Source organism: Marmota flaviventris, chromosome 1 (genome assembly GCF_047511675.1).
Source record: "Marmota flaviventris isolate mMarFla1 chromosome 1, mMarFla1.hap1, whole genome shotgun sequence".
NCBI classification, from domain to species: Eukaryota; Metazoa; Chordata; class Mammalia; order Rodentia; family Sciuridae; genus Marmota; species Marmota flaviventris.
The window spans coordinates 7,692,242-7,704,140 of NC_092498.1; the positions used below are offsets into that span (position 1 = coordinate 7,692,242).

The 11,899-nt window shown below is 43.0% G+C and overlaps 1 protein-coding gene across 3 annotated transcripts in view; it reads right to left on the reverse strand.

The window, feature by feature from the left end:
- The window catches only part of Znf398 (zinc finger protein 398), a 34,573-nt gene extending 23,343 nt beyond the window's left edge, over nucleotides 1-11,230 (reverse strand). The window contains exons 1-2 of one of the 3 annotated variants that reach the window (XM_027943388.2): nucleotides 11,035-11,230; nucleotides 8,203-8,598 (exon numbers count right to left, since the gene is read on the reverse strand). In XM_027943388.2, coding sequence (XP_027799189.1) covers nucleotides 8,203-8,598; nucleotides 11,035-11,058 — 420 coding nt within the window. In that variant the 5' untranslated portion in view covers nucleotides 11,059-11,230. Of the gene's footprint in view, nucleotides 1-8,202; nucleotides 8,599-11,034 lie in introns of those variants that run through there. The other 2 variants (XM_071611183.1, XM_071611190.1) reach the window with 2 other exon arrangements.
- Nucleotides 11,231-11,899: the final 669 nt, after the last annotated feature.

Consider the following 11,899-nt stretch of genomic DNA (forward strand, 5'->3'; position numbering starts at 1 on the left):
ATGTGTATTTCCTATCTCATCACACAGAAAATTTAAAATATTCAAGGGCCAAAATGTAATAAAAATAACATATTTACTGCTCAACAGGACATTCTTGTTTTTTGTTTTTTTTTTTTTTTTTTTTAATTTGCTATAAGTATACCAGTGGTAAAGGAATCCCAGTAAACTTGTTGCTCCTGCCTTGATTTGTGCTGTCAGCAGTTTTACCCACCACTGCTTTTGGACTGTTGGTGTAAACATTGATGGTAAAAGAGGTAAATTATGTCCTGATATTATTATGAAAAAAATTTTGCCCCCTTTGACCACCTAGGATCTATAGATCACACTTTAAGAACTGTTTGATAGGGGCTGGGGTTGTAGCTCAGTGGTAGAGTACTTACCTAGCATGTGTGAGATACTGGGTTTGATTCTCAGTACCACATAAAATAAATAAATAAATAAAGGTACTGTGTCCATCTACAGCTAAAAATATTTTTTTTAAAAAAAGAAATGTTTTGATAGGAAAAAATATTTGAGTAGCTACCACATACACAATCCAAAAGAGAGGCAGGCACAAGGCTAAATCAGAGAGATCTTGAGCTGACAGGCTATTAAGGGAACCTAATACAAGGTAGAAAATTATGTGTCCTAAGTGGAGTCAAAGGGACATGCAAATCTGAAGAACAATTATTTTAGATGTAGGATACAAAGGAAGGCTTTAAGTGACATTTTTAAAAAATCTTTTAGTTATAGTTGGATGCAATACCTTTATTTATTTATTTTGATGTGGTGCTGAGGATCGAACTGAGGGCCCTGCATGTGCTAGGCGAGTGTACTACCTACCACTGAGCCACAACCCCAACCCAAGAGAGGCAACTTTTGAATTGGGCCTAAAGGATGACAAGAAGGACTTCTAAATGGAGGGGACATGATCAAAGCAGGAGGCAACATAGGACATGTTCAAACAGCAGTTCAGCCTATTGGCTGGAGGGCAGGATATGAGAAGTGAAGTAGTGGGAGGTTGGGCTGGGGACTTTGGATCTTATTGATAAAGGGGAGCTAAGGAATGCTGAGCAAAAGACTGACCTGATTCCAGCTATGATTTGAGAACATATAGTTTGAGTTGCATCATGCTGTTTTGGGAGAGTAGCAAGTGGAATATATTAGAAGGGTTTTGAGAAAGACCAAGCAGGAGCCAGGGAGGACATGATTGAGTACAGCTGCTGTGGGGAGAGAGGAGACACAGTTACCTAAGTAGAATCAACAGACATGATGGTTTTTTTTGTTGTTGTTGTTTGTTTTTTGTAGCAGGGATTGAACCCAGATGCACTTAATCACTGAGCTACAAACTCTAGTCCCTGCCCTCCCGCCCCCCCCCCCTTTTTTTTTAATTTTGAGACAGGATCTCGCTAAGTTACTTAAGGCTTTATTTAATTGCTAAGGCTAGCTTTGAACTTGCAATCACCACCTATTATAGGTGTATGGCCAGATTCAGTCAGATGTGACTCTTTGGAAGACAGGGACCATGTCTGAATCGGATCCCATACAAGGTGCTCACCAAACATTTGTTGAATGAACAAACACAGTGGGCACCAGTGTTGCCTGCCCTGAGGAAGGCTTCATGGAGAAAGGGGGACTTGCTTATGCTTCCAGTCTCCCTCTCCTAATGTTTCCCCTCCTAATGTCTTTGTCATTCTTTGACCACTTCCTGACCGCAGTGACATGCCTGGACTATATATTGAGAAGGCCCTTGAGAATTATCTCTGAGCTGCCCCTACCTCTTGGTGGGACAAAAGCATTAAGCATCCTGACCCCACATTGATCTTAGGTGTGACTCTTGTGGCTCTCAGCCCCTGATGACTGTACCTCCTACAGCAGAGGCTGATGGCTAACTGTTTTAGAGTTACTTGTACCTTGCTGGTGTAAGTGTTAGAGTTCAGGGTCTCCCCACTTTAGAAATCCCTGTTAAAGTTCAGAGTCTCCCACTTTAGAAATCCAATCCTAGCCAAGCATGGTAGCACATGCCTGTAGTCCCAGCTACTCAGGAAGCTGAAGCAGAAGGAATACTTGAACCCAAGAATTCAAGGGTAGCTTGGGGGCAATACAGTAAGACCCTATCTCAGAAAGAAAGAACGAACAAAACAAACAAAATTGCGTCCAATGGTACCAGATCACCCAGAGATACTCAGGCCCTGTTGATATGATTTAAAAACAAACAAACAAACAAACAAAAACCACTCAACTCTCAACTCCATAAGGGTAGATAAATTAAGAATGAATGTAATTTTAATTTATATTAGAACTATATCTGACTTGATACTCAGGCTGGCCTGCTCAGAAGTAAAGGATCATTTCACGTTTATAGACAGAGCAGGTGAGCTGGCTGTTCCTAGCAACAGCCATGCCTTGCTGCAGATGATAGACAAGCTGCCATTTACTCTAGAGAAACCATCCTGACAAGCCAAGACACACTTCAACAGAGCTGAATACATACTTTCTCCTCCAAGCCACTATCCAGACTCTGTACACTTGTAATCACTGGAAAGTAACTTATCAAAATCACAACTCACTGGTATTTTATAGGTCTTAACACTCTTTTCATAAATTTAATAAATCCTTTAAGATCCCAAGGTCTTGGGATATGATAGTATTAAGATATTATAGCTATTATTTAGCTTTTATTAATACATTTTTCCATAAATGCTTCATTTCTGTCAACATTTTCTCCTCACTAGAAATTTTGTTCCTTGGGGGCTAGAATAATAAACCACTTATCTTTACATCCTGCTCAGCAATAAATGGGACTGATAGTATAGACTTGTAAATTCGATAGTTTGTTTTTATTTAGCTTATCTACAAAAAAAGATCTGCTTCACCTTACAGCAGAAAGTACATAAAATAATGGCAAAAATAAAGAATCAAGATGAGCTCATTGTTCCAAATTTTTAACTAAACATATTTTTTCCCCTTTCTTACCAGAATTCCATTGAAATGACAATAAATGAGGTTATGAGGGATTAGATCCACAATCATACAAAGAATGAAATGGAGAGGCCATCAGATCAGGTTTTTTTTGATTCTCACTGAGAGAGAGGCTCACTGTTAGGTCTCACTGTTAGGTCTGAGTGAAGCAGCTGCACCTCTAACTATGCATAAGAGAAGCCAAGGAATTCAGAAAATTCTGAACCCCAAACTAACAGATACTCTGAATATGAGTAAACCTGGTTATGAAATGTGGTTTAAAGGCCTATCTTTATCACAGGGGCCTCTCCTTTGCCACATCAGCCCTGCCAAGAGGAGTAACAACAGTATTTCACCAAAGCTGGAACCAGAGCCCTCATCTCTAAAGAAATTTAACCACCTGCCTGGAGACAGTGTGGAATCAAGATAAGGGTAGCAATAACTCCTTCTGGTTGGCCCCTCTTGCCTCTCTGCTAAATGTGAAGCCCACTTATACCAAGCACCTGTAGAGAGTGCCCTCTTTTGCAAAGGGCAGATCCTTTGGATAAACAGACCTGCATGATGGCAGAGCATGTATGCCCACTTCCTATTTCTAACTATCAATCAATCTAATTCTTTTACTGTGATTATGAATAAAGAACCAAGGATTACCCAATATTCAGAAATGCCTAACTGCACCAAGATGTACAAATGCTATAAATGATATCATAGGAAAAATAAACCAAAACAGACCTCTGATACACATGCTCAGAGAAATTCAAACACACCTTGCATCCATTAAAAAACTGTTACTTTTAAAAGTTTTTTAATGGATGCTTTTAAAAAGGAGTAGAAAACAAACATTTTTTTTAAATTAAATATATAATTGATAACATAAATATTAGAAAGGGCAGGATTAGGGTTGTGGCTCAGTGGTAGAGCACTTCCTAGCACACATGAGGCACTGGGTTCAATCCTCAGCAACACGTAAAAATAAAAAAATAAGGTATATTTTTTTTAAAAAAAGGTTTAGTTTAAAAAATTAGAAAGAATAAAAGGAAAGGTCAAGGAACTCTAGCTAAAAAGCTGAAAAAGATAAAGTTAAGGGATAAAGATAATAATCCATTATCAAATAATAGTTCCAGAAAGAAAGAATAGGGAGAAAGAAAAGAAGAACAGTGAGATAAAATATTATAAAAATAAATCACAAAAGAAAACTCTCAAAGCTGAAAGCCACCAAGCCATCAATTGTCCAACTGGACTGAACGATCTCATTAAGAGTCCAAAATAAAATTTAAAAGACCTACATCCACATATATCCTCAATACATTTAGAAAAGCAACTATAAACACTTCCAGAGAGAAAATACAAACAAATGAGAATAGATTTGGTATTAAACTCTTCATCAATGGCATCTGATGTGTCATGAGACAAAAGCCCCAAAGACTTTAAAATTCTGAGGGAAGTGAACTATTACTCAGCCTTAAAAAGGCAGGCCCTCTGGCACATGTTGAACCATGCATCATCATGCCAACTGAAGTAAACCAGCACAAAAGGACAAACGCTGCCCAAGTCCCATTATATTAGATTCCTAGAGTCCTCAAAGTCGTAGGCACAGCAGAATGATGGCTGCCAGAAGCTGGGGACACAGGGAAAGGGGAGTTAGTGTTTAATGAGTACTAAGTTTCAGTTTGGGTAGATGAAAAAGATCTGGAAATAAATGGGAGTCATGATTACCTCCATGTGAATATACTTAATGTTAACTGAAATGATTTCAAGTGACAAATGGTTAAAATGATAAATTTATACATAAATTTTACCACATTAAAAAAAATAAAATAGGTATAGGGATGCCAGGCATGATGGTTTACACCTATAATCCCAGCAACTCAAGAGGCTGAGGCAGAAGATCACAAGGCCAGTCTCAGCAACTTATTCAGGCCCTAAGCAACTTAGCAAGACCCTGTCTCAAAATAAAAATGAAAAGGACTGGGGATGTGACTCCATGGTAAAGCAACCTTAGGTTTAATCCTCATATATAAAAAAAAAAAAAAATGGCCAGGCAGTGTACTATAGCTCAGTGGTAGGGCATATGCTTAGCATGAGCAAGGCCTACCTAGGTTCAATCCCCAGCACCAAGAAATAAATAAAAATTAAAAAAAAACTAATGAAATTGATAATTTTGTCCAAATAGATATTTTGCCTGATAGGTTGGGAAATAGGAGTAATATGCCCTTTGGCTGACTTTAAATTTGTGGACAACTTAGAAGATCCATTAAAAGCTAGAAGAAATTAAAATAAAAAATAAGAATTAAGAAAGAAATTTTTGAGGGAAATTGATTTTGGATCTAGAACTCAGCACTCAAACATAAGAACAGAATAAGGTCATTTTCAACAAAGGTTTATTTCTCATATTTCTATCTAGTAAATCTTCAGTACATTTGACTAGAATTAAATGCATTTAATTTCATCAAGAAATTTTTAAATTACTTCATTTTACATATGATTTTGGAGTTTAAGATGGGCAATTTTAATGTTATCCACTTACCCAGATAAGAAAATAACTAACTCACTTTTACTTTTCTATTTTAAAACACTTAATTTTAAGTAACTCCCAACAACCTTTGGAGGGGCTCTTGAGACACAAATAAGACACGTTGAGAGCTTCCCACCAGCAAGGGACTCTAACATCCCTCCCCAGCCATTCCTCTTCCTCTGCCCCTGCATAGATGACCCAAGATGCTCTCTGTCATGCCTCCGTGTCCTCTTCCCACCCCCTCTCAACTGCTCCATTCAACCTCCTAGCCCTACTTCTCCAGTCAAACAGTCTTGACAAGGCCACTGTCCTCATCTCTCTGGACTTCCTAGGAACACATTCAACCTAGAGGACAACTTTGTCCTGGAAATGCATTTTCCTCCTTGGCCTGTGATACCACCCACCTTCATGTGTATGTGTGTGTGTGTGTGTGTGTGTGTATGTGTGTGTGTGTGTGTTTTGTTTTCCCTGCCTTCCTGGCCTCTCCTGCTAAGTCTCCTCTACTGGCTTCTCCTATCCTTGGAACTTGGTCCCCAGACTCTCTTTTGCTTATCCATTCTCTCTCCTGAGATAATCCCTTCCAGTTTCATAACTCACAATACCATCTATCAATGACTCCCAAATATTTCTCTCTCCCTTGAGCTTCAGAGCCCCCTTAACATCTCTCTGGTATCACAGGCATCTCAAACCTCATACTGCCCAAAGAGAACTCCTAATTCCTTCCCACTCCAAGGCCACACCTCCCAAAGGTATTCCTCTTAAGAAAAGGCCAACACCATCTATCCAGTTATTCAGAGCCTAAGACTCAGTAAATTCATGGTGGTTAAACGTATACTCTCTGGGCTAGGTCTGGGGCTCAGCAGCAGTGCACTGGCCTGGCATGTATGAAGCACTGGGTTTGATTCTCAGCACTGCATATAAATAAATAAAATACGGGTCTATCAACAACTTAAAAAAAAAAAAAGTATACTCTCTGGAGTCGCCTCGGTTAAAATACAACTCTATTATTTATAGTTAGTAACCATATGACCTTGGGCAAATTAGGGCTCTTGTGAGAATTATATAAATAAATACTTAGAACAACAAATTCTAAGTATATTACCCCCGAGTGAGTGTACCACTGTTGTTCTTTAACTCCTCCTCTCTAATTTCCATCGGTAGGTGCTACTTTGAGTTCTACCATCATAACATCCAGCTTCTGTCTACTCCTTCATTTCTATCACTATCACATTCAGGTGGCCCTCACTCTACAACAGTTGCCTCACTTTCCCCTCCCTCTTCTGTTCTTGCCCTCACCATCCATTCTCTACAAAGCAGCCAGTGATTCTTCAAACCTCCAGTTTCTTCTCATTACACTGAAGTTTAAAATCCCAATTCCTTGCTTTGTCTTAAATGCCTTCAATTAGTCATTCACAATCCCACTCACACATTAGAACTTCTGTGGGGCTCTGAAAATTACTCATGCTTGGGCTCCATCTAGGTATGACACCAGTCAAAATTTAAAAGGCCACCAGCTGCTAGGGTTGTGGCTCAGCAATAGCATGTGTGAGGCACTGGGTTTGATTCTCAGCACCAATGTAAATAAATAAAGGTCCACTGACAACTAAGAAATATTTTAAATAAATAAATAAAAGGCCACCAGCTAATTCTTAGGTACAGCTAGGGCAGAACAACTTTGCTCTAAATGATTTGACTCTACCCACATCTCAAAGTCATGCTCCTATTCAAGCATGCATACCAGCTCATTGGTCTTTTTTCCTTTTCCTGTGTTTTAGATCTGTGTGTGTTTTCAGGAGTTTGCACCAACTATTCTTTCTGCCTGGAAAGCTCTTCTCACACTTCTCACAGTTGGGCCTTTCAGCCTCAGCTTAAATATTGCTCCCTAATGAGAACTTCTGACATCCATTTGAAAATAGATCACCACTTTTGATCAAAGCAAATATATGTGCTTTGATACAGATGTATTTACAAATACAAACACATTTGTAGTACCTTCCTTTCCCCAGGAAAATATAAGTTCCAGGAGAGCTTAAGTGAACCATTCTCTGCTATGTCCTTCATAGGATGTACATCAAGCAAACTGCAAGAATTCAATAAATACTTATTAAACAAACGAATGAATAGACAGGCATGTTTGAAAACTAGTTGCCTCAATGTCATCTTCCACTGCTTTAGAATAATATTTATTTCCTTATGTTTTGGGGCTATTTCCTCCAGAAGGGCCATGGGGCCCTAGCATCTCAACATGCTTCTTCTGTGAAGATGCTAAAGGACAGGAGTTGTATCAATCCTAGACCTGTGGATAATCCTCAGCCCTCACATTAACCATAGGACTGTACATCGTTTACCATGTCCCCTCTGGTTTTTTGCTAGAAATGAGAACAAATTCAAATTGATTGGTTTACATGATACTGGATTTAGTTTCCTCATCAAGATTCTCATCAAGGACAGGAGAGAAGTGACACATAAAGACAGGAGAAAGCAAGAAAGAAAAAAATCTACCTACCAGACAGCCAACTTTGGCTAGGAAAGTTTTCCCATCTGAAGCTTGACACTGTAAAGGGCACTAAATTGAATACAGAATACTTCTCAAATAAACACAAAACAGCTTCATGGTTCCTTCAACCTAAAACATTTTCAGAAGTTGTAAAAGGAAATAAGAATATCTAAGTAACTGACCAAGACCATCGTTCACTGCCATGTGAGGTCTAGCAGTACTATCTTACCCCTAGAAGAGGAGGTATTACCTTTGGGACATCTCCTTTAATACCTGGGGGCAGCCGCAGGAGCCAGAAGTTCCTGTTTCTTAATAAGTTCTCCAAGTTTTCCAGGCGCCGCTGCAGCAGCCCATACTCCTGCAGCAGAGTCCCCAGCACGGCCCACTTGCCCTCCAGCTGGCTCCCAAGATCGGTCACTGTCTTTTCACAGCTGGCTAGCTTCTTCTCTGCTGTCCCTGTCCTGCCTTCTAGGTGTAGGAGACGTCGGCTGTGGACCTCCACCTTCCTCTCTATGGCCTGCACGGCGGCCACCACTGTCCACAGGGAGATGGCTGCAGTCTGTAGGTGTGCCTCATTTGCTGCTGGGGGTGTAGGAAGAGGAAGGGGCTGCAAGGATGTAAGGCACTCGGAATCCCATTCAGAAGTCTGTGTGCAGTGGAGAGATGGGACAAGACATTGAGTGTTAGAAGGAACTCTTGATTGCAAAGTACAATCTGATAAGAATTGCTTAATTGTCCATCTGAGATTAATCTAAATACAGTTTTAGTGTGCTGTTGTATCAGTCTCATTGTTCTGGAGCTCATTGACATCAAAAGCCGGGAGGCCATTTTGGTGGTTCAGGAATGGAATTAGAAAGACTGTGAATCAAACTGGCTTTTAAGACCAAGTCTGGCACATTTCTTCTAATATATGACCTGGAGGCTCAGGTGGCTGCTGCTTTAGCTATCTCTGGAAAAGGCAAAACTGCACAAGGATTCTTCCAAGTTTCACTGAGCATAATGCCCTGGAACAAATCCCTTATAAACTTATGCTCTCACCCTGCCCATCACCCTGTTTACACATCACAACCATACCATTCAGGAAGAAGTAAAAAAGGTGGGGATGTTGAGCCTAGAGAAAAATATGATGGCTGTTTTCAAATATTTGAGGATTATAAAACAGAAGGCAGAATGGACTTGTTTAATCTTATATTGTGTTACTCAAAAGGGCAGATTAGAGCCAACATGTGGAAATTTTCAGGCAAACTCTGACCTATAATAAATAATTTTTGAACTAGATCTTTTCACAAAAATAACAGGCTGCCCTATCACTGAATATACTTTGAAAAAAAGAGTGGTATAAAAGGAAGAAATTCCTACAACAAATAGGAGGTTGGACTAGGATAACCTCTGCAAAGCCTTCTAATTCCATGAATCTGAACCCTCTTTCTGGTTCACATACTACGGTATTCTCATTTCACTTGTCCTGTGAACTACTAACAGGCTAGTCTAGTTTAGTAGGGACAACACTGCCTGGTGCTCTCCAGGCATCTTTTCACATTCCACAAAGCCACCACAAACTTTTAAGCTAATGGCTAAAAATCATTTGTAGTTAAAACGCATGTTGATTCAGTAGGTCTGGGAGGAAAATGGAGATTCTGCATTTTAAAAAAGCTCCCAGACATGCTGCCTGATTTCAGGGCACACAGCAGTAGATGGAAAGACTTGCTGGCACTGCAGACTGAGGGCACTGCAGTTCCCTCAGTCTCAGGAGACACATGGCTTCCTACTTTGAGAAACCAATTTGAATAATTGGACCTAAACTCTCTCAACTTTATCTTTTTCTTCATATCACTTCCCACTTACTCATCAGTAATTCCCTCCCAAGGAGAAAAGTTTCATCCTATTTAAAACCAGTCTCTCCACTTACACTCTCAATGTCAGCCAATCCCTTTCACCTTTTTAGGTACATTTGTTTCTTTTATCATCAACATGCCAATCTCTACAGATTCTTCTCCATTAGATAGACCTGTCCTGTTCAGTACCAGTCACTGGCTAATTGTGGTCACTGAGCACTTGCCACTGATTTGTGCTGTGAGTACAAAATACTCATGAGATTTTGAAGACTTGATAGAGAAAAAGCTGTTAAAAATCTCATGAGTGATTTTTGTAATACTGATTACTGTTGAAATAATATTTTTCATACATTGGATTATTATTTTTTTTTTTTTTTTTGATAAAAGGAAAAACAGGCCCAAGAGTAAAGATGGCATTCCCCTCTGCTCTATTCTCCACCCCATTGCTGCTGCTCCCTCTTTTATCTCTTCCTTTTTTCACTTTCAAGCCACTTCTCCGTGGACCAGTCTGGCTCCAATACACTGCTGTCCTTGAGGGGGCCAAAGGCTTCTTTAGGTGGCAAATCCAAGGAATACTTTCCAATCCTTCTGCTACTGACCATTCCCTCCTCTTTCTAAATGGCTGTGTGCGGGAGCTGTCCCGGCTGCCTCTGTGCCCTGGCAGTTGGTAGAGTGCCGGGCCCACTGCAGGCCCGCAGTGAAGCGGGGCTCGCGCGGCTAATGCCACGCTCCGACAGCCGCAGCCTTTCACGGCGAAGCCTCCCGCAGGGCCTCAGCGCGTGCTGGGGCCGTCGTCACGCAGTCTGCGGAGGGCACACCTGGCTCCACCCTCCCCGCCGCGCAGGTGGCTGCACTGGGGGGACTTGGTGACGACAGCTCCTGCAGTTGTGAGAATGGCAGGCGGACCACAAAAAACACCCAAACCCAAGCGCACTCCCCGTTTCTGCAGGCTGACACCCAACGGGGCAGCCTCTCTCGGCTCCAGATCTCCCACCGGGGATACCTGGGCCTCCGCCCCGAGGACGCGGGACCTGCGGACCCCAGGGAGAGCTGCGGTCCCCAGGGAGAGCCTCGGACCCGCGCTCGAGCCCGGCTTCCTGGCGGCGGCCCCCGAGCGAGTTGCGGCCACAGAGCCGGGTGCGGGCGACGTGGCGGCGGGCCGAGGAGGAGCCTGCGCGGCCGCGGCCCGCCCGCCTCCCCCCCAGCCGGGGCCCTCCACGCTCGCAGCCCTCGCGCGCCGGCCTTACCGGAGCCGCGGCCGCCTCGGCCATGGCCCTGCGCTGCCCGGCCCGGCCCGGAGTCGACGCCGCTGCCGTCCCACGAAGTCCCCGCCGCCCGGTCCTCTCCGAAGGAAGCGCCGGCCCCGCCCTGCCTTTCCCCACACACAGGCTCGCGCGGACGCGGAGCTGGTCGCCAGGCAGCTTCCCGCAGCGGTCCGCAGCGGCGCTTTGTGGGCAGCGAGTGCGCTGGGAGCCTCGCCGGCCTAGACGCGCCGCAGGCTCCAGCCGCCCGACCGCCGCAGCCAGCGCGCCCCCTGGCGGCCCCCGCGGCCAGCACGCCCCTCCCGCGGGTCCGCTTCTGCGCGGGTTGGTTGGCAGTGCCCAGCCGAAGTGCGGGCGATCTCCGCATGTTCCCCCCCCCCCCCCCCCCCGCCCCGAGAAAGTCCAACAGTTGGTAGCTTAGGGCTCGGTTGCAAACCAGGGATCGTCCTGGGGAGTGTTTTTCATGATGAAGTTCCAGCTGAGAAACAGAACTTCTGCTGGATGACCTTCCGATTTAGCAAGGTTTGAAAACGGGAAGAGTCTGAGAGTCAGGTGGGGATAAAGCCGGAGTGAGTTTGTGGGTAGAACAATGACGAAGACGTGTCATTTGCAGAAATTACAGATGTGGCTGCCAACGTGAAGCGGTTCACATCTTACATGACCCGAGTTGGCACCAAATTTATCCTCTCTGGATTATTGACTCTCTGGGGCTTGGTCTGGAAGGGAAATTCTTGAGGTTGGCAGAAATAAAGCTTGTGGTTATGGTTTGTTGGGTCTGTGCAAAGGAACTGGTGAAAAGAAAGTTGTTAACCATGGAGGTTGTGTGTTTAGCAGTGTGTTATAGTTACAT